This window comes from Columba livia, chromosome 1 (assembly GCF_036013475.1).
Source record: "Columba livia isolate bColLiv1 breed racing homer chromosome 1, bColLiv1.pat.W.v2, whole genome shotgun sequence".
Taxonomy (NCBI): Eukaryota; Metazoa; Chordata; class Aves; order Columbiformes; family Columbidae; genus Columba; species Columba livia.
The window spans coordinates 66742220-66767495 of record NC_088602.1 but is presented as its reverse complement, the minus strand read 5'-3'; the positions used below and the strand labels follow the sequence as shown (position 1 = coordinate 66767495).

At 38.0% G+C, this 25276-nt stretch overlaps 1 protein-coding gene across 2 annotated transcripts in view; it reads right to left on the bottom strand.

Annotated features, from left to right (window-relative positions):
* Nucleotides 1-1146: 1146 nt before the first annotated feature.
* TGFBRAP1 (transforming growth factor beta receptor associated protein 1) overlaps nucleotides 1147-25276 on the bottom strand; it is a 40078-nt gene continuing 15948 nt past the window's right edge. For both annotated transcript variants that reach the window (XM_065060240.1, XM_065060230.1), the window contains exons 5-12: nucleotides 20883-20965; nucleotides 14763-15104; nucleotides 13364-13421; nucleotides 11254-11397; nucleotides 10401-10547; nucleotides 8709-8868; nucleotides 6713-7146; nucleotides 1147-5812 (exon numbers count right to left, since the gene is read on the bottom strand). In XM_065060240.1, coding sequence (XP_064916312.1) covers nucleotides 5624-5812; nucleotides 6713-7146; nucleotides 8709-8868; nucleotides 10401-10547; nucleotides 11254-11397; nucleotides 13364-13421; nucleotides 14763-15104; nucleotides 20883-20965 — 1557 coding nt within the window. In that variant the 3' untranslated portion in view covers nucleotides 1147-5623. The remainder of the gene's footprint in view (nucleotides 5813-6712; nucleotides 7147-8708; nucleotides 8869-10400; nucleotides 10548-11253; nucleotides 11398-13363; nucleotides 13422-14762; nucleotides 15105-20882; nucleotides 20966-25276) is intronic.

The following is a 25276-nucleotide window of genomic DNA, read 5'->3' as shown; positions in this document are numbered from 1 at the left end:
TTCACATTTGTTATTTGGCTTTGAGACATCAAATAAAACCACAACAGTGCAATACTGTGAAAGCCAAACTTGCAACTAAGCCCAGGTTCACTGAATGGCTTCTGCTCAGCAGTCTTTACAGTATTATTTCTTTACATAAACTAATTTTTGGCTAAAATTGCAGCAACAAAAAGGTGAAAATACTGTGTCTGTAAACATGAAACAAGCAGCATGTCCTGATGATGAAAAAGCACACTCAAAGAGCCAAGTGATTGGCCTGGATGGCTGTTTTCTTCACTGGGTGAGAACTGGCTGGATGGCTGGGCCCAAAGAGTTCTGGTGAATGGAGCCAAATCCAGTTGGCAGCCAGTCACGAGTGGTGTTCCCCAGGGCTCGGTATTGGGGCCAGTTCTGTTTAATCTCTTTATCAATTATTTGGATGAGGGGATTGAGTGCACCCTCAATAAGTTTGTAGATGACACCAAATTGGGTGGGAGTGTTGATCTGCTGGAGGGTAGGAAGGCCATACAGAGGGATCTGGACCTGCTGGATCATTGGGCTGAGGTCAGTTGTAGGAGGTTTAACAAGAAAAGTGCCGGGTCCTGCACTTGGGTCACAACAACCCCAGGCAGCGCTACAGGCTCGGGGAAGAGTGGCTGGAAAGCTGTCTGGGGGAAAAGGATCTGGGGGTGTTGATTGACAGCTGGCTGAACATGAGCCAGCAGTGTGCCCAGGTGGCCAAGAAGGCCAACAGCATCCTGGCTTGTAACAGGAATAGTGTGGCCGGTAGGACTAGGGCAGTGATCGTGCCACTGTACTCAGTGCTGGTGAGGCCACACCTTGAATCCTGTGTTCAGTTTTGGGCCCCTCACTACAAGAAAGACACTGAGGTGCTGGAGCGAGTTCAGAGAAGGGCAACGAAGCTGGTGAGGGGTCTGGAGCACAAGTCTGATGAGGAGCGGCTGAGGGAACTGGGGCTGTTCAGCCTGGAGAAAAGGAGGCTGAGGGGAGATCTTATCACTCTCTGCAACCACCTGAAAGGAGGTTGTAGCATGGAGGGGGTTGGTCTCTTATCAAGTGACAAGACAAGGGGAAATGGCCTCAAGTTGCACCAGGAGAGGTTTAGATTGAATATTAGGAAAAATTTAGGAATGAATGACAGAAACCTACTTAAAAGATTTTTTATTAAAAATCAATGTATTTATACATTTGTACATTCCACATAATGCTGTAGATATTCACCAACATAACCTTAAAGTCAGAAAGCATTAACAGTACAGATTTCCATCTGAACAAATTGACTGCAGGGGAAACTTCAGTTTTGTAATCAATCAGACTTTACAGAATGTCATTAATTTATCTTCTTCTTTTTCTTTTAAAAGTAGCAGCACATTTAATTATCAGTGTTCACAAGGCATAAGCCCCAAAGTGTTGTACAGCAAGAGAAAAATTAATTAGTAAATAGAGGCAATAGGAGAAGAGCTCACAATGAAAATGTATTAGTTGCCGTCTATCATAAACAGCAGGATGTTAATAAAACACTTCAAGCTATGCTGAATAGAGACTGCAGCGAAGTGTGAAGAGCAATAAAATAAAAAGTTTCTTCTTGATACAATTGTATAAAACAAAATATTTTTAAATGTAATTCAGAACAGAAGTTCTGCGAAGAACAGACATTACTATAGAGATTCAGCAGAATCAGGATAATGCTTGTGTTTTCGAATATGTTATAAAGGTCTCGGAAAACACATGCATACTCCATCCCTACCACCACCTTCCCACACCTGATGCTATTATATGAACTATATGAAAACCTAATAAAGTGACATTTTATTGAACAAAGACAGATGTGCTCAGGAGTCCACCCAGACTTCTCAAGATTTACGCCCATGCCAATTAAGTGGCAGAAGAGCGACAATGATCAGGCAACAACGGTTGTAAAGATTTTGGAGACTGTGAGTTGGGGGGAGCAAAGAGAGAAGTTGTTGTTGGTCTCCTGTGCACACCTGAGCCACCACCACACCGTGGGCTGCCTGAAAACGTCACTTCACAGGTACCTGTGGTGAGCTCTGTGTAACAAAAACCCATTGCTTATTTTCTCCAGACTTTGAAATCAGTATTCCTGTAATATTATCAATGTGATACCTTATTCCCTTTAAATCATAGAAACTAACTGAATTCTTTCTCATAAATGTACAGCCATTAACCTTATTTCTAGCAGAGTGCCAGACTCTGGGCATTTTTTTCTCATTAGTATTTTTCTTCTCTCTTTGACTTGGAGGAAAAAGCAGCATATGATGATGTATACACATCATAGGTAATTTTTATGTGAGGAAGCATGAAGATATAAAAGAGCAGAAAAGGGTTTAATGAATGTTTTTTGCTTGTATCGGTGACTGTAACAGAGGATGGCTAAAAAATAAAGTCAGAGCTGCAATATTTCTGTCATTAGAAGCTACATGTTAAGCAAATGTGACTCAATATCTGCAAAAGCATCGGTGTGAGAGACTAATCTAATTTATTCTGTCCTGAATCACAGACACGCTGTCACATAACAAAACAAAATCTGCAGTATTGTTTCGGTTTTCACACACACAAAGTTGGAGGAGACTCAGCAGGGAAAAAATAAAAAGGTGAGAGAGATTAATTACAAACACAAATAATTTAGCAAGAACTAAATTATGAAGAAATATTTTGACAGAATCTCCTCTCTCTATGGGGAGGTCTAAGACATCACATTCCCTAACTGTAGAGAAGAAGATTGCATCAAGCTTAAACTCCCAGAACCCATTTAATTTCCAAACTAGAAGGATGGCCAAAGAAATATTCCTCTTTCCTGTCTCTCCTCCTTCATGCATCCAGTTGGCAATTAATAGCCAGATTAATCATTCATTCCCTCCTTGCTGCTGCAGCCACACCGGAACTTACCACAGCGGCGATGCTTTCCTGGGGCTTCAGGTACATAAATGAAAAATGAGCAAACTGAGAGTGCCAACATAAAAGGTGGAATGAACTCCTCCAATGTGAAGTTCTCCTACCCAAGGTTGTCCTACTTAGGGAAAACCGAACGCAGATCCTTCATAAATCTCCTGGCGATAAAGTACAGAATATCACGCACTGCTGTGACGTTGGCTGTCATCTCCTCTGGTCAAGTATCACTCGAACTGGTCAAGCGCTCTGTGCGTGTACAGGAAGAGCATCCTCCACCTGCCCCCTCCCTGCTGAGCTCTGGCTCTACCTCAGCCTCACGTTGTTTTTTTCTTTGCTTTTTCTTTCTGTTACCATTTGACTTCCATATTAATTGATTCAAATGAGCTCTGGTGTAAGATTTAACTAAGAAACAGGTAACAATGTATGAATCGAATGTCAATATTTTTCCATTCCACATTTCTGAGGGGTTAGAAAAATTAGATTCCCCAACTTCAATATTGATCACCCTTCTTCATCATCTACGATTGCAAATATGCTACCCCTGCATTACTCCGATTTCTGTATTTGTTCTGTATGTACAACTATTGTTACTGATGCATTTTAGCCAAAGTACAAATCTGAAAAAATACTGAATATGAATAAAGAATTGTTTAATCTTTTACGACCATACCTTTTCATGCAATAACAATTAAGAACTTTCTCGTGGTCTGGAATGATATGATGGCTATTCCATTGCAACACTAGTTGACAAGACTAAGTTCATGACTACCTAGTGGCTAGAATTAGTCTTAATCAGGGAGAGTGGTCGTCATTTTAGTACCTCCTTATGAGATATGAACAATGAGCACACTAAGGATGCTTGCAGCAAAAGAAACTATTTCTTCTGAATTGCATGCTACTGTATGCACAAGGCTTATCACATCTTTGTAAAACTGCTTCCTCTCTATCAGCAAGTATTTTGAGGACAGGGGACTACAAATTTGTCTATGTCATCATTGCCAGTTGTATGCACAATGTTTGAAAACCCTGAATACAATACAGAAGAGTCTGCTCATGCCAGAATTAAGTCAGAAATGACCACACTTGTCTTTTCCAAAGGTGCCTTTCACTGAATGTGACTTGCATGTCTTTGTAGAAAGAGCTATAGAATTTCTTAATGGGATTTTATTTATTTCTTAAAACCCAAACTGCTACACTTTTTAAAATTTTAAACTCTAGCAAGAGAAAGATCCAAAGGTCTTTGGTTCAAAGACAAAGAAATTGATATCTTTTTTCCCCTGGACATAGTGTGGTTGCCCCTTCCTGGAGGCAGTACCGTGCTTACAAGGCTGTTTCATAAGCCAAGCCTCTTCGGAGGCTGCAGCTCATGTAGATATCCTGTTTTGCTGAAAGTCTCCACTCTGATTTAGAACACAGAAACAGGGAGCGGTTGTTCTAACTCGACTGCATGCTGGTCAGTAAGCTTGGTATTTATTAGAGCTTTACAGAATTGGAAGAAATGCTTTGATTTGGAAATACTTCACTTCTATTTATAGTTGTCATTTTTGAATCTCTCTTGTGGGAATCTGCTTCTTTAAAATGATTAAGTAGCAATACAAATACTTATGAGGGAAGTTAAGTAAAGGGTTTTTGCTGTTATTTGAAAAACTTTATTTTACAGAATGTTTTGTAAAATACAACAAATCCATTACCCCTGTAGTGCACCTTTGTAGATCTTTTTTCCCCAATTACACCTTCTTTACATGATTTTGATTGCACAAAGTCATCCACAAGTATTAAAGCCTATTCTTGTGGAGTTCCAATCTGCCAAAGTTACAGCAAACATTTAGTACATAACCTGTACACTTATGTATCAGCTACATCTTTATTCTCCAAAGAAACTCTAGAATGATACAAGATCAATTTATTCAATTGTATGTACAGTGTATTTGCATATTAATAAATAAATCAATATTAAAGTTAAGGTCTCTTCCCCCATATAAAAGTGACTACAGTCTGACCAGATAAGCTTTTTTTTCTTCTAAGCACAGCTGTGTGACTGAGGCTGTTTCCACTCGCTTTATTACAGTAACTGTAGGAGTAGAAACCTAACAGATCAGTGCTTACATGTAAATTCTACACAGCAGAGGGGGCAAAATGTGTTAAAAAAAGTGCATCAAAAGCCAGTAATTTGTAGAGCAAAACCAAGTTAATAGTGTGATCCTGGGGAAGAGAATCCAGCCCAAAAGAAGACATGCTGCAGCAACCATTACAACCAACACACATTTTTGTCTTGATAGTAAGTTGCGTGAAGCCAGTCTTGTCACATAATGTTCCAAGAACTCCAATAGATGCCATCTCCACCTCTACAAATTTATCAACACCACATTCAGTGCAAAGTGACATTTCTTAAAATAACTGTTTGCCTTGTCTCCATAACATTCATCCTTAAGCTGAAGAAAAGGCTCATTTTCTTTTAATGTTTATTAGTATATACAGAAGAGCCTATATGTGCACCTCTCCATTTCTGGTAGTGAATTTTCTTTTCTATCTACATTCATTAGAAATCAAAAAGATGAGTGGTGATATTTCATATTTACTGGAAGTCTTCCCATTAACCCGAAGACCAGCTGTTCATCTTGATTTATACCTAAAGTAGCTGCACTTTGTTCTTTTCTCCAGCCTACTTTCAATGGGGTACAAGTCACGGGAATCTGTGGGACCAGAACACATTTCAAGTCTGATTGCTGGAGCTGGAAGAGTGATGAGTCACGTCTGAATTCAGTTGTTTGTTTGCAGCACAGTGTGTGTGGACCACACCTCCATTTGGGTACCTTACAAATACAGGCTCACAGAAAGGATTTTGGCACACTTGACAAACCTTTTTGTCTGAGAGAAGAATTGGATTTCCTTTTTGTTTAACCTAAAGAGAGGGGGGAAAAAAAAATCCAACCATGAATCAAGCAAGAAAGGAAGAAAAATTATGAGGCATATAATTTCAACTGTACCAAATGGATAAACCTAGCCAACAAAAACGTAGTAGGAAAAAACAGCCTCAAATATTAAACTTGAATTCAATTTCCAAATTCATACTCATCCTATTTTATGTTTCCTCTTAAGTACTGCTTTTTTCTTTTCTTCTTTCTCTTTCTTTAATAAAAAGAAAGCACTCACACATTTAATGCAACTGAAAACCTGATGCAGCTTCCTAAACAAGGTCACAGGACAACTCCACAGGAAACTGAGCACTGATGCTTTTTTATTCCAGACAGATTCTACTGGATATACTCTCATTAGTACTAAACATTAAGAATCTGCTGGAAGCTTTAAGCAACACAGCTCTAGCTAGGAATAGAAGAAAACTTCACAAGTGAATTTACCCCTAACTAAAGCTTCTAACAAGCTTCAATTAATACTAAAGTGCTGTATAAACTTTTATGCAAATTCTGACAGGTCTCAATCCTAGTGAAAAAACCCTAACTCACATTTGTTAAAGTTCCTGCAAAAACTTCATTAATCTGTAAATCCCAGATTCACTTTCATTCAGCCCAGAGTTCAAAGTTATTACTATTTCAAGGCCCCCCACCTTCCCTTTTGTTCTACAAAGAAAGCATAAAATTAAGTTTAAATCTAGCAGTCACAGAAAAAACTAATAAATGCAACAAGTAAAATGGCCAAGGACAGGAAGACACTTTGTCCTAATTGCACAAACTTCTTCTGATTATCATGTATCAAAAGACTTAAGTGTAAAGCTTCAAAGTGCATCTACTAAAAAACCAAAACAAAACCACAAAAGCCAAAAAACAAAGCAAACAACAACTACCTTCTCGTATTTGTAGATTAAGTTTTCAGCTTGTGCTAACCCAAGTGCAGCCTGAGTCATTCTTTTTGTATGAACGCTTTGCCTCACTGCTCCAGCCAGGAACGGAGAGAGGAGCTGCACTGACCAGCTGTCAGGCACCAGCTGCAAAACTAGAGCCGCATCGAATTGGGCAGCGTGGTTATTCAAGAGATCCACAGCAGGCGTGACCAGTGCACAGTGTGACGTGCCTGGGTCTAGGTACACTGACAGCAGCAGATGGAAAAGCCTCCGTCTGTACTGCACATCTCTGTTCTCGGAGTTCCACCTACAGTATTCTTCAGCAGCGTGGAAGTCCTTTAACTTGTGGACAAGGATATGCAAAGCCTTCTCATGTTCTTCTAGTTTTCCGTATAAAATTGCACTTTCCATGTGAAGGTCTGTGCCCTGGATTTTGTCTGTTAAATGAGAAACAAGGCAAAATTTGCTCAGTGGAGAAGACAACTACTCCCTCTTCCAGAATCAATGCAAATTAGCCCAAAGAACTCAACCCCTGCTAATATTGCAGGTGTGATGGCTGTTATAAAGAGGACAGATGTTTATAAGTATGACAATGCCTAGATGCATGGAAACACAGCTCTAACAAGAGAGAACCCAAAACACAAGAAAAAGAAATTACTAAATATCAGGTGATAAAAGGTGTCACTGACATCTTTTACATTCTAGCATGTCAGCCTTGCACATTTCTGCACACACTGCTATGAGGTATGATCAACTGTAAGATGAAGCTGTAATATTCTTAACCTCTGCTTCTCTCAATATTATAGAAGATTACAGAATAGTTTAAAGTCCATTAAAGACAAAGATTGATAGTACCTCCCTTTAAGAAAAGGACACTACAAACCCTTAATCCTGTCTGTCAGTTTAAAGTTAAAGCGTCAGCAACAGGCAGGGGGAATGGCAAGTTCATGTGGCATTTCAAGATAAAATAGAAAATACTCTACTTCTTGTAAAGGTGATAAAGGTTTGGCATAGGCCTCTGTTTTTCTCCCCAGAATATTTTGGTAATTGAGGAAGAACACACTAGCATGCATTGATCTCACCTCACTTAAGAATTGTCATGTAAGAAATCCTGTGTTTTGAAGTACATGCATTTAAAAAGAATAATCCATCTTGTAACTCCTGCTCTTAAAAATTTGGTTAAAAATTAAAAGATGACAAAGAGCAAGAGTTTCAATGACTGTGTTATATTTGTACATTATCTATCACACAATGTTTTGTTGACTGGAAATGTAAGCGGACATTGAACACTAGTAAATTATTTTAGTTGCTACTCCGCTATTTTTATTTCTACATCCACTGGATTTTTTCACTGAATTTCAAAAAAACATATCACACCTTTCAGTACAATGGCAAGTCATTTCCTTTTCATTCACTGCACGGTACATTAAGAAAAGAGCCATGAAAAAAATTTAGCTTATCTGTTGCTTGCCTTATACCAACAGCAAGATGCAGTTTTCACTCAGAGATGCTCATATTTTTGGTTAGCATGAACCCCAGCTTTTGGGCTGAGAACGGGTTATGGACAAACAAGTCCTTGGTACTCAGATTCCTCAAAGCTTTGTTTCAGTTCCCTGAGAAACAGACTGCTTAACAAATAAACCTGTAACTCTTCAGTTTGCAAAAAGGTTGTCACAAGTTACATGCTCATCATTAAAAAGAAACTGACTATAAATTAAGAAGATAATTGTATGAAGATATTTTTTCTAGCTAGTTACGGTATTCTGTCTTTGGTGCAGTGGCAAACATACCATTGTATCTCATGAGCTATAGAAGATCAAAGACAATACTAATAGATATGCTTTCTAAATTAACTTGTGTCTGTGAGAAACAGAGATGGGCAAGCCTATCAAGCAAAAGAAACCTCAGATCTTTTAGTTTTCTAACCTTAAGAGGATTATTTTTTAGCTTCCTTATGGAACTGACATAGAGTATCTACAATAAACAACATGCATCTTACCCAAAATGAAGTGAATTCTATAAAGATCAGATTTCTGAAGAAAACTGCGTAGTTTAAACAGCAGCTCAGTTGTTTCTGTACAATTATCTGTGCTCATAGATTTTAGCTGAAATATTGCCTCCAAGTATAAGACAGCTAGATGAGTATGGTACTTTTCTTTCTACAGATGAAAAGAACAATGTTAGCTCAGTTTACAAAGAAAACCCCTTCTTCCCACCCATAACAGTGATGAATATTTACATAATTACATGGACATGTGTTTTAGGACATCTATTTAATTCCAATTAGTCATAAAGTCTTTTGTTCATGAAGATAGACAACTTATTCAGACAAGCTCCACAAGATATAATATGGGATTTGCTTTCATTAATATGGCTATTTCTGAAATGCAGATATGGAACATCTTATTTCTAAACCTCATTTCACCTTAAGTCAACAAGATCTATAAACAGTTTTCTTGTGCAAAAATTACTTCATTTCAAAAGTTCATTTAATGAAAGACAACACAGTAAAGCTCATCTCCCTCCTTTGGAGCACAAGTATGATCTCCACTGTGTCTTCTCCTTTTGTTTCCCTTGTAAAATGAGTAATTTTTATCTAATTCATTCTTCTTCATATTCAGGTATGTTCTTTGACCTTTTCTATTTCTGCAATAGAATTTGAGAAAACCACCAGAGGCAGACAGGTATTCTGAAGGCACAGTGCTTTTTGTGTTATCCACTACCCAACATTCATCAAAACAAGTTGATGATTTGACTGCTTGAAACATTCTCACTAAAGCATTTACAATAACCTAGTACTTTCCAAGAAGCAAATAACTTATAACCCAGCCTTTATGAGCAGGTAGAGTAGATGAAATTATAAATTATTTTTGTTACAAATATTCTACAAGGCACAACGTTTACCTCAATAAGCTTGTTTGAAAATATTCATGACATCAGAAACTAGAACATTAATCTGTCATGTTGTCACACACCCTGACATACTTGCAGTAGTGACAGAGGGAAATCATGGATCTAATATGTGTATTTGAAGAATGTAAATTGGTGAACTGGTCATCAGATCTCCAGAGTTCTTTCAGTGTTAATTTTTTTGCTTTATTTGCAGGTTAAAGTAATGTCTCCTGTGCTCGAAATGTTTCGTAACCAAGTACCATAATGTTTGGCTGCTTCTGTATTCTGCTTGATAGGTCAAGGGTAGAATACAGTCATCTATGACTTGTGAACCCATCTGGGCATTCAGCATCTACAGTGATTTGGAATCTACAGTGAGAGGTGCATGGTTTATTTCTATCACTAATTGCTCAAATCTCTCCAGAAGGACAGAATAAAACATATCTACTTGAAAAACACTAAATTAGCAGTTTTAATGTATTGCTGCCACACTCCAGTAGAATTAGCAGTTGCTCAACTGTGTTTCTGTTATCTTATCAGAGAGAGGTTTGAGCCTTATCAGTGAAACAGAAAAGTACACAATAAGCAGATGTTGAAAAAAAACAGGAGTTGAAAACTTATAAATAATGCAGATATCTGCTCATCTTCTACTTTAATCTTAAAGTCATGCCTTCCCTACTCAGAGTACATCTGAAAGCCTTCAAATTATGCTTATTTCTCCTAGACTTTGACTTTTTCAGTTGTACATCACAGTCTGCATTCTGAATCCTATGCTATTTTTAATATTTGTAGCACTCACCTCTATTTTTCTTTCCAATACTAGATGTTCTAGATATTTAACACGTGCCTTAGGGTATTTGTTAAGGCAACTGATTATATCATCTGGATTAATGTTGTTTCTCTCCTGTTCTTCCAAAGGTCTTTTAGTGAAAATCTGTACGCCAACCTACAAAGAGTTAATTGCATTTAGGAATGCAGTGACAATAATTTTATTACCTTTTAATTTTGAATATTTATCTAATAGTACTATCAGATTAATTAGTACGTTATTCAGCAAGATAAACAACAGAAAACCCTGCTCAACACCACCAAGATTACACTACTCTGTGCTTACCATGATCTCACTTCGCTCCTGTCTCCATTACCTCAATTTGTAGTCTACATGTTATCCAGCCTATAAGCCTCACGTTGGGCACATCCTCCACAAATAGTAATACAAGAAGTATTGAACAGATCTGAATAGTGGCCGAACAAGAGACTTCAGCTCTTTGAAGTGAGAAAGTGTAAGTTAGAGGCCAGAATGTTTACAGCCTCATCACTGTGTATATCATCATATTTAAGACACTTCTAAAATAACCAAAACAAAAGCTTAGATAACATGCTGTATCTTTCATTGCACAGAATGACCTAAACTTTGTTTTCAGAAGAAAAAGAAACAATTATCACCAGCACTTGCTAACAGAGGGTCTTAGAAGAGTTTAGAAAAATGGAAGTTTTCTTCCAATGATCACTATTTAACTGGAACAAAAACATTCTGTAAAAATGGTACAGTTAGCTATCAAGATGGAACAATGTTAATGAACACCTGAACACCATTACAGGAAGCATTTCATATTTATGATGTTCTGGGAAAAGTATACCAAATCACAAACCTCTTCATTTTTTTGTAAAACCCATTCAGAGTATTTCCACACTAGGTCTTGGTCTGAGCAGAACGTAAGGAAGTCTACTATATATTCATAGAGATCTGATCGTGTAGAATCTTGAATGTCTCCATCAACTATTTTCACCCATAACTGCAACAAAAGCACACAAAGATTAAAGTGCTTAAAACATGTACTAACTCCTCCAACTCAAAATTTACGTTGAACTACTACAACACTTAGTATTAGCCATTGGTACCTGTGGAATTACAAATGGCTCCTAGCAAAAACAACTGGAAGGGCCTTAGGGGTCACTAAATTCATGCCTCCTCTCCATTGCAGGCTTTTCTTACACTTGCCATATTCAACTAATTCAGACATGGGTTCTTACATTCTGAGAGTGACTGGCTGAATACTTCAGGAACAGGTACAGTAATCACAAAGAAAGCTTTTGATGAAAGTCATTTTCTCCAATGCATAGTATAATTTTCATGTGTTCCGTGTGTGCAAAATTAAAAGCAAACAACATAAACAATTCAGAATAAAATCTGATTTTTTGCTCATTTAATTTTAACTGAAAAACTTTAATTACCATGTGACATTATTTTTATCTAAATTATAACTGGAATTAAAAGGTGCTATATCTAACAGACCAGTTTAGCAATAAACCTTGTTCCTTGAAACAAACAGGTACATAATGGTTTTGTTGTCCTTGCTGGTTTTCTGCTGGGGGTGCTGACTGACAACTGGCTGAACATGAGCCAGCAGTGTGCCCAGGTGGCCAAGAAGGCCAACAGCTCCTGGCTTGTAACAGGAATAGTGTGGCCAGCAGGACTAGGGCAGTGGTCATACCACTGTACTCAGTGCTGGTGAGGCCCCACCTTGAATCCTGTGCTCAGTTTTGGGCCCCGCACTACAAGACAGACACTGAGGTGCTGGAGCGAGTTCAGAGAAAGGCAACGAAGCTGGTGAGGGGTCTGGAGCACAAGTCTGATGAGGAGCGGCTGAGGGAGCTGGGGCGTTTAGCCTGGAGAAAAGGAAGCTGAGGGGAGACCTTATTGCTCCCTGCAACCACCCGAAAAGAGGTTGTAGCATGGAGGGTGTTGGTCTCTTATCCCAAGTAGCAAGTGACAGGATGAGAGGAGATGGTCTCAAGTTGCACTAGGGGAGGTTTAGATTGGATATAAGGAAAAAATTCTTCATGGAAAGGGTTGTCAGGCATTGGAACAGGTTGCCCATGAAGTGGTGGAGTCTCCATCCCTGGAGGTGTTTAAAAGGTGTTTAGACGAGTTTCTTAGGGACACCATTTAGTGTCAGCGTCAGGTTATGGCTGGACAAGATGATCCTGAGGGTCTCTTCCAACGAAAGCAATTCTATGATTCTGTCCTATGAAATTACTACTTACATAACTGATTTGAATGCATTCAACAGTGTTACTGTGATTCACAAACTCAAAAAGTCACACAGTAAGACAAACTACTTAAGTTACTGGATATGGTCTGAGACAAATATGTTATCTATTCATCAAGAACATATTAATTTTTTCTAGAGGAAGTTTTGCAGACAGGAATAACAAAATTATATAGTCTACAGACCACTGCTGGTCCTAGTGACATGAGAAGGGGGATGTTCAAAGAGGTTACTAATGCAGCTGAAACCCACACATCTTGCGGACTGTGTTCACTGTCCATTATCAGATAAGGAAATAAACACCCAGTTGCTGTCAGTGTCTGTAATGAGATTAAAATACTGCTTCGCTGCGTGTATAGGCTAATCAGCACAGGATATGTTCTTGAAGTCCCTCAAACACCTTTTTAAGTGATCTAATTATTTTAGTGCTTCTGACCATCTTTTAGAGCACAAACACATGTTCTGGTATGCCCAGTTCTGCCAAAAAAATAGCATACAAGCATCTAAACAGCCATAATCTTCAGTAAGCTCTTCATGTTTTTCCACATGTAGCATACTGATTTATTCAAGGAAGTCTTAGCATGAGCTTCTCTTATATATACACATCACTAATTTTCAAGCAGGTAAACTAGCACTGCAGATTTTATCTCAGAGGTACACTGGTATTTTTGGAATGGTATACAGACTACATTAAAACCTTTATTCTAACCTGAAGTGCTGCAGCATCCTGAGCATTGTAGTGATACAGGAGACCAAGGGCAAAATACCTTTAAAGAAAGAGAAAACAATATTAAAATTGCTAGATCTTCCAACAAATTTCATTATAGTTTGATTAACACAGAATAACAAATAAGTGCTTTGAATGGGATTTTTAGGTGACATGTACACAGCCATGTCTACACTTGAACAAGTGTCCGTAGGCTCTTTTTCAGAATCAGAGAAATTCTGTCCTAGAAATGTCTGTGTCTCTCCTGTTTCTGAGGCTCCAAGTCAAAGTGTGCATCAAATTAGAGATGATTCCCACACCACTCTTTGAATTTTATATACAGACTTAACACATAGCTCCAAATAATAAATCCTCCTCCAATAATTAATCAGGTGTCATTAAATCCAATTTTTATGATGCTTTTACTCAGAAATCTGTTTTAGTGTCAGAAACATGTTTTCTTTACTGCAGCATGAAATCAAGTCAGGCAAGAAAGCTTTGTACAGGGCCATTACAGAGGTGTTTTTGTGTACCGGAATAAAGGTAAAGTTCTATAATGGCTGTTTTCATGGAATGATATTCTACCCTTCACATTTGTAAAACTTTGCCACGCAAACCATACTTACCAAGAAGATTTAACAAAAACACCTGAAATAAATGAAATTACCCTAAATCTAACCACAATTAAAGACTTTGCCACCATTGTAGTTGCTGCTACCACACGACACAGTTTAAAGATTAAAGAAATTAAATCCAAGACAGAGACACTACCTATGACTAGAGTTTGTAGTTTACACATTTACTATCTAGTGTTTCCTGCTTAATGAGTAAGGGCCTATTTTCCACCTGCTGGCATTTCCAATTTGAAGTCTTTTGCAGTCATCTTAAGCAACCTCCTTTTGGTCAATCAGCAGGAGCACAGAGTGTGCTGTTCAAAAGTAAGATCTCTTTCCCTGACTAAAGCAACTACAATTTTAAAGCCACTACCTGGTTAATAGCTTCTACCTGAGGTAGTGCATGCTTTAAGGCATATTTTTATTCTGTCCCTGTGCTACTACTGCATCCATTCGACTCACATATTGTCACAAGGGCAAACGAATCAGACTTTTTTCTTTTTTTCAGATTTGTACCAACCCCTTATTTTTCTGTTAAGAGACAGAAACTTTCAGAGAGAACTCTGTATTTATCAGCATAAGACAGAAGGCATTTCCTTTACCTCAAACTGTCAATTAATACCTTTTCACTAACATTTTTAAATGCTGACAAGCCAGGCTAAATTGCCTTTTTGAGCTGAAAGCACAGAAACTATGAAGATTTCAATGTGTTACTCTAGAAGCCAACAGCATTTAAGATAACTTTCCCTCTGATCTCAAAGGTGCAATACTCAAAAAAATCCACTCACTTTTTGTGTTTTTCCAGCCAGGCAGCACTATCTGTCAAAAGACAGAAGTTCTCCGAAACGAGCAGATCCAGTAGGCTTTCATGATTTGCCTCCGCGTACAGTTTGAGTAAAGCTGTGTCAATATCTTCCTTGTAGCCATTTGCAACCTCAGTGCTGCGGACTTCGTTCAAGTAACTCATGAGGAAACGTTTGCATTTTGTCATCTTCTCCTGGTCCCCTTGGGTCAGCTGGTTTAGGTCCGCGTACTCATGCAGAGGGGGATGAGACCGTATAAATGAAGAGGAAGTAGGCAACAGGAAGGGGTAGAGAGAGATCAGCTCCCGGACATCAAGCTGGCCGCTTCTGCAATTACAGTGTCAAACTAGATGAAGCAAAAAGAAAGAAAAAGTATACATAGGCACAAAAAAATAACATACTGGGAATGTGTGCACACATATGCTTTGAGTCAGGACACTAACAGGTTGTCAGTTTCTGAAGTTGTTGCCTTCTATGCTGGAGAAAATATACTCAGAACAAATTTGGAATTGTTTTTGCTATTTCTATCCAGGCTTGTTTATCATTCCTTTTCCTCCTTTAGACATTAAGAGCTCTGAGAATTCAGAGACTGGCCAGCCTTTTGCTTTTGACATCCCACAGCTGTTCTGTGGCATATACAAACACCACCTGAACAGCCACAGTGCAGTTCCTAGGCCTGTCCTAGACTTCATCTGTACACTATGGGAGCTAGCCCTCCGATGGAGGTAAAAAATATGGAGACAGCAAATACTTTCATGCAAGCCACACTGTGCAAGTGTAATTCTACAGAAAACAGAAACTTCTTGTAGAAAACTGAAGTTATTGGAACAGGTACTTTGATGATGAAAACATTTTCCCTAACACTGAAAAGCACCAGATTCTTCTTTAACCAACTTCTTAAGGAGGTTCTGAAAACAAACAGTGAATACTGATCACACACCCATCTAGCCAACAAGCACTAGTCTATTCTATAGGCACAGGTCTTGGATGGACATCAATGGCAGCTGCTACGGTGGTGTTTCCATTTTGCATGTGAAGGGCATTTATACTTTACCCAGGAGCAAGTTGTAACATAGATCTCCTACACAAAATTATTTCCTTTCAGCCTAGATTGAAGAAATTCCTCAAGCATTTGGAAAGTGCATCTTGCGACAGAAGAATAAAATGAGAAGTTTTGTCACACATGGGAAATAACTGCCCAAGTTCCACAGCTAGAATGAGTCCTCCTCCCAGGCCTTGCTTTGGATGAATAGCAAGAAATCAGGATTTATATTTTATTTCCCTGTCAATTTCATTACTCAGAATTCATCTTTAAAGATGAACAGATGATAATGTTGCTGAAAAAAACAAAATCAAAATGAATGGAAAATTCTCTAGAAAAACGCTGGTTAGTTACTACTTTGTTGCAAATTTTTAAAAATTGTTCTTATCTATCCAGTGATCAGCAACCTCAAAAAGATTTCCCTTTCACAACCTTGATTTGAAAGAAATCCCAAAAGATACAAGTTGTAACAACAGAAGCAGATGAAGCAGCGATTTCTGCAAGTAATACAGTGTGAAAGATCCTCACCATCAGGCTCAGCCCTTCCCTGCTGTTGTAAAGTAACTGTGACACTGGGGCATGTCCCGAGTTGTTCACTTCTTGCCAGAGAAACAGTTCCAAAACCATCCAGGAAATATGAACTAGTAGGAAGCATTGCCACAACAACACATACTTAGAACTTTAAAAAAATTTAAGACAGTAAATGCTGTCCTTTGGCTACAAAATCTATACGAGAAGAATGAAATTCTGGGAGACAGCAGCAACTGCCAATTTAAAAGCAGCAAGTACACCATTTGAGAACCTAGCAAGTGCAAAGCACGGGAACAGCAGCACAATCAATACGGGGAACCACAACAGAGAAAAAAACGAATGTGGAAAGCCTCCCTGTGAGAAGAGGTTTGAATAGCAAGCTTTTCTGATTCGTTCACACAGAGCTCCTACTGCCTAAAAAACACCTCTACACTATAAAGGCCAGCCTCTGACCGAGAGTGAAGTGTTCATGTCTAGATTTCTGCCATTGAAATTTCCTTTTGGTCCCTCTTTTCAGACTTGATATTTGGTTTTGAAATTCTTACATCTACATTATGACAGAACTCACAAGTTGATGAGGACTTTTTTTTTTTTTTAAGAGGCAGAATAACCAAGAAGGAGCAAGTTCTGTCAGTGGTTCAAAAATGAGTTCAAAGATGGTTCAAAGAGCGTTTGGGCTTTCAGTATGAAGTAATCTAACTGCAGCTTTGGCTAGTCTGACTACTCGTGAAAGTTTAAGACTTGTGGACCACCAGAAAAAATATATTACATGAGATGTATTACACTAGAAAATTAACCCCATTTAAAGAGATTTCCCCATAACCCAAGGTTCTTCGCTGATTTCTTTTATAACAAAAGCTAGCCCATAACTTCAACAACATCAACAGTCTACTCAAAATTAGTGCAGAAGCAAGGAGTCTTGATAAATCTGGAGAAATTCAAGTATAAACATAGGATCTATGCTGGCTGTGCTGTCAAGTATTTGGAGATGGCCTAAGGTGAGACGAAGACTATGACCACAGAGACAGAAGAAGTTGTTAAAAATGCTATATTTAAGATGACACTTTTAATAAGTTTTAAAACATTTTCTAGCTTCTGTGTCCTTTAGTTCTACCAACCAGCCTTTCCTAGATGAGGAAGCAGACAGCTGCGTCACTTCTGAACTTCGTGAATTCTGGCCTTAAGGACCATCTGTTTCCAAAGGAGGAAGAAAAACCAGCTTCCAACTCAGGGTAGCCCAAGCCCTGGGCTGTGAATCACCAGTGCTTCTCTCAGGAGGTCTGACTCAAGCTCATGTTGTACTGTTTTGCCCTCCCCACAGCAAAGATAATCAGCAATCAAGCAGCCCCCTTAAAATCACAGTATCATGCAGAACAAACTTGTCCAGAAAAATATTAAATACCAAATACTAAACAACGACCCCACCTGCATGGATGGTTCACATTTATCTCAAGGCTTATGGCTCCTGGGATCTATGGATGCCTTCTTGCTTTGGCTCCTTCCACCACATTTGGAGGAAATGGATTAGGAGAAGTCTATGCAATTTAGGTGCTTTGCCTAGATCCCACTGGCTGTAATAAAAGCTTATATTCTTGAATCAATTTTGAGATGCACATCTTGCACTGAGTTCTATTTCTTATTTCTGGTATTTATGCCATGAGACATTTTTTAACCTTTCCAGTACAGGAGTGACTGTAGCTATAAGTCTCTCTATAGCCTTTCCCAGGTGAGATAACACTGGGAATAGTTAACATTTTGTTTTTAGAAAAGTTCTAGTATCTGGTGTGTCAGATGTAAGCAACACCTAACCAGTGAAAGCAAATCAAACACACTGGAGAGGAATGGTTTCACTGTGACAGCTACCAACATCTCAGCGAGACATCTAAAATACAGTAAATAACCTGCTTGGTCTAACTGCATGCAAGCCTCCAATAATATAACAAACATATATAAATCACAACTATATAACACAATCAGAATTCTGTTATTGCTTATAACAGAACTTGTCAGATAAAAGAAGTCCCTGTGACAGCTCACTGAGTTTAATGTTAACGTATCCAACTAAAGAAAGTTCTGCTCCCTTTGTTGAACTATTTGAGTTTCAATAAATCTATCACTTCCTTCCTTTTTGTCAGCCTTCTTCAGTATTCAGAAGTATCAGCATAACCAAAAGGAACTCAGTATTCCTCTTAGAAGTTTCAGTATTTAAGAACTATGAAGTTAGGCATAAGATACAACTGCATCTTGACAAGGCTATCCACAAAACGTTACTGATGCAAGAAAAAGAAACCTTCAGCCCAACATAATTTCCCTCGCAAGCCTGTAACTGACAGATATTTTCTGAGGAGTGAGGCAATCTCACTTCATATTTGGCCAGAAGGCCCATGTCTCACCAAGTTCTTGGAGGTACTGCTGCCATTCTGTTCCACTGCTCAATCCATCTTTTCTCAGATAGGTACCAAGTTTCCCCTTGGCATTTTAAGGCTGAAAGTATTTCTGACTAACGCTTGCTTGAAACACTTGCGGAGCAACACATGGGGATGGGAGGAAGTGGTTGCACAGACTGCCATTATCTTGCCCATCTGAGCAGCAGTAAGTCTGAAATGAACAAGACTGAATGTCTATCAGGGCATAACCTTGTACTTGACCTGGGTGATCACCAGGGCTGCAAATCAGAGGACCTGGATCCCATAAGGATTTTTTCAGAGTCACCAAAACATTCTGATTAGCTCACATATGACTGCCCAGAAGAAAAGCACAGAAAACTTATCTGTGTTTTCTCCCCCTAGAAGACTTCACCAATTAATGAACTGTTGTTCTGCTTTGGAGTTGCAGCTTTTAGAGGAAGGGAACTCCCTCAGATGCTGACACAGACCCAAAATTCATGCCCGGACAGCACGTTTTCTTGTGAAACATGTTTCTTTCTATAGAGGAGCTCCCACAACCCTGTTCATTAACGCTTATTTGTCAGATGAACCACTAGCTGGATGGAGACTGTACAACTGATCTTGGTTCCTTCCACAAGGTGCTGGAGGCTCCCCACAGGACATATTTCCCCCTTTTTACTGCTTTTAAAAGAACCTCAAGCCACACCGAGCAAGGCAGAGTCCCCAGATTAGAAGCCAAAGGGAATTATTGCCAGGCAGGGTGGAATAAAGCAACAGAAAAGAAGCTGAGGTTGAAGTGTCAGCCATAGTCAAGAGAGCTGCAGAGCTACACAGTTCTGGCCACCTAACCACAGCTAGACAACAAAGACACTTTATAGCCAGTACAACCTCAACAACCTATTTTACCAAAGCTGGCCACACTGGAAAAACTGAAAAAAGCTCATGGGAAAGCCACACAGGAGGGCTTTGTGGGAATTTCGTAAAGGATTCCTAATGATGTCCAGCTTGTAATTCTTCAGATGTATAACACAGCACTGATTCAGCCAGGAGGATTACAGGGAGGAGGAAGACTACAAGATGCTCACTAATGCCAACAATTACAACGAGATACAGAAAGTGGTTGTGGTCAAAACAAATTGTCACTAAATGCTGTTCAGGCTTTTCCTGTCACTTCCTAATTTTCACTGAGTGCTCATTCAAGACCAGTGTCTCCCATTATCCTTGTGAGCAGGAGGCAAAATGGAGAAGTCCCTCATCAGCAGTAACATTCCCCAAAGCTTTACTTTCCTTGTTACATTTCCATAAACCCAAGGACACCTTTTTTCCTATACTGTACAAACATACAACATACAGCAAATTGTCTAACCTTCATCCTATTCCATAGACTCTAAACTGATTTAAAGTGAATTTCAGCAGATAACAAGGAGAGTTATTTTATGTGGTCAGCATGGATTATACTGTGGACAGGGCCATATCACAGAATGAGGCAGGTCTAGCAGAAATTAAGTTATCAGGGAAAACAAAGATAATGAGCAGCACTTTTTAAATAAAAGTGGAGTACCAAGGTCAATTTGTAAACAAGTGGCTGCTGAAACAGCTAAATCAGGAAGGTTACTACAGACTTCAAGAACAAATAATCTGTGTTCTGGAAAAAGCCTAGAAGAACAAGTGTTAAAACAAATTCAGTATCAGCATCCTCAAAAAAATAGTGCAATTGTGTCGAAAATACTTAAATTTTAACTAATATTTAAATTGTATTTTTTTTCCTTAAAAAAAAAAAAGAAAAAAGAAAAAAAGCACCAGGCTATGTTCATGCTGTAAATCGCAGCACAGGCTCAATAATAAAGCCTTGACCTTCATGGGCATAAAGTAAAAAACAAATTTCCATACAACATTCCGATTACACAATTACAGCACTAATGCTACTGTATGTTAGCATACCAAAAAAATCAGTTGCATTAACTCTTCAGTTATAAAGTTGTTTCAATGTTACTCTGTTTTTACACCCAACAAAAACATCTGAACACAGGTAACTCTCATCTGCACAAAAGAAAATAAAAATCAAGCTAATAAGTTTCTAAAACCAAGAACACCAACTCCTTATTTAAAGAAGATAAATTAATACATTTCTTGTCATACAATTACCTGAAAAGTTCTTTTGCTTCAAGGAACTGAAGCTGTGCAAACTGTATAAAACCTGCTTGCTGCAGGATTCGTTTGTACATTACCTATGAAAGACAAGGGGGGAAAAAAGATTTATTATATTTGTAAGGAGATATTTATGTAGTGCAAGTCACTACTGCAATAACCACCTGCCAGAAACACTGAACACATTATCTTCAACCAGACCTTGTTACATGCAACATAAAGCCTTAATCTTCTACATTTTATATTGCATGTACCTGAATATACCGAATCAATTACTGAGACTCAGTTTCTTACACAAAAGTGTGTGAACACAGCACTGTACCTGAGTACTTATTAAAAGCGCAGTCAACAAACAGCCAGCTTAAGTTTTCATATTCAAATAATGACTCATCTGACATCAGTCTGACTCGCCTCAAGTTTTTGTTCATGGTATTTACAAAAGGTAAAAGCCAATGGTCATCTCTGAATTTCCCCATAATTCAGCAGACACATAAAAAGACATCTAAACTCAAGGGTGGTTCTACCTGATCACAAAGCCAACTTTCTCCCTGTTTCACCTCAATTTTGCAGCAACCTTGCTGGTGATTTTCATATTTTCATCCCCAGCTGACGACCAACCATACTTTTGACTTTTTGCCAGTTTGCATTTGTGTGGGGTTTTTTTTTTTTGGTAATAAAAGTTCTTCCAAAGAAGTTCAGCATATCCACTATGAAGTACATTATGCAATGTACATAAAAATATGGTTAAAAAGACAAGCACAAGTAAACCATATGAAAAGCTATGTGTTACGAAGTTTTACTGTTAAGATCGTGCCTAGACAGGAAAAGGTTTACAAAGCGTTCACTCGAAAAAGAACACAAAATTACTTTAAATGCTAGGTATTTATTTAATCTGAATGGTCTGTTAATTACCACCAGATTAAATAAAGTCTTCATGCTCAGAATATTTCCAACAGCAAAGTGAGGAACCTAAATGGTGCTCTGCAAAGTATCCACCTTTTGTGACAACACTGGTATTTTGCAAATACACCCAGCTACATCCACATGCCCTCAGTTTTTCCCTTCAATTTTTAATAAACATAGAGCCATCTAATATTTAACAGTGGACATGAATGCTGCTATTAAAAACAGACACCCATTTTCAATGAAAATAACCAGAAAAACTACAATACATTCAGCAATGTATTCCAGGAAGGAATTGCTGAAGAGGGTCAGGCTTCAAGTAGGGTGGACTGATACTATAATCAGTGATTTTTCACCTTGATTAAAGTTTGTGGATTTAGGAAGGGAAGAGCTTCTCTTAAGTCCATTTAGTCTGTGCATGCTTTACTAATGGATTATTTTAATGAAATAATCTCAAACATTAGCAAGCTATTAAAGCTTATTGATTTGTAAGGCTGTGGGACTTTTCTTGCCTCCCAGTGTGGGAAAGAGAAGGGAAAACAGAAGGAAATATCTGGCACACCTTTTCAGACAAATGTAACAATATGAAAAGAAAATAAAAATACTTCATGATATCTTAATATTAATGTTACTATGCTTTACATCCAAGTGTACTAACTCAAAATACAGCTACCTAAAGCTAAAAGGAAATTTAACTATGGTAATAAGGTAAAGCTATCTCAGGTGAATAACTTAGAAAATATCCAAAATATCTTATTGATGTAAGAATACAGCTGTAAATCCAAATGTTAATCTGAACTGATGAATACTTGTCTGGTCACATTCTTAAGGATGCTGGTAAAGGATTTCAACCTGCAATTAAATGCATCTTGTGGCATCAGAAAAACTACAGTCTTTCCTGAAAAGTCTGATGCCAGATTTTGAAATAAAAACATTTTTCACCCTGCTACAGAGAAGTATCAAAAGTAGAGTGGGTTTTGGTGGTGGTGGTTGTTGTTTAAGTCTGTTTTCAGTCTTTACAATGGAGTGACCACTAATATTTACATATTTAGTGAATTAGGATATTGGAATTAAGTTTGACTTCACCTAAGACACTGAAAATACTGCTTTAATTGTGGAGCTTAGTCTGTACAACAATCTTTTCAACTATAAGGTAAGAAGAGCTTGTTGATACTGTAAGTATAGGTCCAAGGAATCAGTTTTAAATTTGAACTGATTAAGTGGTATTCGCTTTCATTTCATTCATATCTCTACTTGTCCCTTAAGGCCATGACACAAAAAAAGCTGTAGAATGTCTACAGACTGACACTTCCTCAACCTTTTGAAGACATAGTAATGGGACAGGGAGCATTCAGGTTGATTTTTATCTGACGAGATAAACACTAGACATTAAGACGTCCTGTGATAAAGATTATGGAAGTAACAGACCAGACTGTAGAAAACTCAATATTCTCTCCTTCTCACAGGGTTTTAAAAATAGGCTAGACCTATATGCCAACCACATACAGTTAACTTTTGTTTACGATAGAAAAAAAGCACCTTGAGTTCTTCTAGACCCGTTTGCCAGAATAGCACAGTAATCAAAATTCAACACATTGTTTATTCCCCTATCATTTTTGAAGAACCACAATAGGACTTGACGTGCTTTAGGCAAATTCCATATTGTTGACTGAACCCACATTAAAAAACTAGCTACAAAAACATGAAATAAGACCTGTATTAATTTGTATTTGAAAAAGTGCTAGAAAACATAATGATGACTGCTGAAGCTGTGATAGCTATAATGAAGCCTTAATTCTCTCAACTGCTAAAAAAAATCCTTTCTAAAATGTTCAGAATTACCAACTAGATTGCCAATAAGACTTTTTCTAGAAAGTCATTTCAGCTTTTGGTGAGGTTTGGGTGCAGTCAATGTATTTTTTTGAAACTAAAAAGAAATGAGAAGAAAAAAAAAATTAAAAAGAAATACCTATGTAAGATGTGTGTCAATCTAACCAAGGTCTTCACTACCATCAACCATGATTTCTGCAAACTTCAGCTGTCCTGAAAAATTAATAAGTAGTATTCAGTCATTTCATGGTAGCATGGTAGAAAGCCCTTTGTACTCTTCTATCAAAAATGATATCCAGCAAAGCCATCTCCTAGCAACATTTCTGCTAAGCACTTGGTACCTAACAGTAACTCTCAGTGTTCAAAGATAAAGGAATTTTCATCTAATGTGGCACAGATAAATATGCCATCTGCAAAAACCATGGGTTAAATAACAGGTTAGAGCTACTAATGCAAAATGTGCTTCTTTCCAATAGCTACATATTGGCTGTGCAAAATAACACCAGGAGTACAGCACTTTACTGCTTCAATTCTGCCATTATTCTGAATTACAAGCATATATATATATATATATCTTTATGCTGATGTAATACTGCTGATATAAAGAGAGCGCATGCACCTGTGTACACGTGCAATGACAACGCAGTATTGAACTGTAGGAAAAAACAAACAAAGAAAACGTCCTCAAGAGCCATCCTACAATGCCATGGCTGAGGTCAAGTCATACGTAAGATGGCAACAGCCACTGCAAACTGCAGAAATTAAAGCAGCATGTGGAAAAGGAGGCACTATACTACACGTACCAGACAATTACTACCACTTTTCTGTATGGATAAGTCACAGTGGCTGGTCCAAGTGATTTAATGCCAAACCTCTGCCTTCCTGCCCCTGCTTGTATAAAATGTCAAAATAAGGCCTTGAAGGTGTCAAGTACTCAGGAATCAGTAAAGCTTGCAAAACAGGTATCCAAGGATATCTATTGGAAGGTATCTACTACTTACCTAATATCTATTATCTGAAAATATCTATTAGATAGAAGTTAGAAAAGGAGTGACTATGTGATCACTTAAAGCATGACAAAGAAATGTTGCAAAAGATATATAAGGCATGTATTTTGATTGAACTCTATTAGATTTATATTATGCAAGCCTACAGTAAAAGAAAGTCTGATGTCCTTGTAACAAATCTGTAGTGACAGCATTAAGTATCAGAGGCGCATCAGAAAGCCAGCTCAACATGTTATATTTCCCACTACAGATACACTCTGCAAAACTGGACTGTCTCAACAACTAAGCCAACTTGAGTCATTTTAACATGAGTTCAGTGGGAGATTCCATCAATTTAAGCTGATTAATGTCAGTCTGCAAATACAGCCCAGAACTAGAACAGGCTGTTTTGCTTGTAAGCAATGTTTTCTGTATTTCAGCTGTAGCATTGACTCAAAGCAACACCCCTGAAAGCAGGTTAAGTTAGAAAGAATTTACAATGTTACTGGAAACAGTAAATTCAGGAAGAGAGACATTCAGTGAACGAGATACATGTGAACAGAAATTAACTTATCCTTAAGACAGAAAAATCCTAAATGCAAGAAAACTTAGGAGGAATGAGATTCTACATCACATTTTTAGATAATGAATTGCAGTTCATCCTGCGGCAAA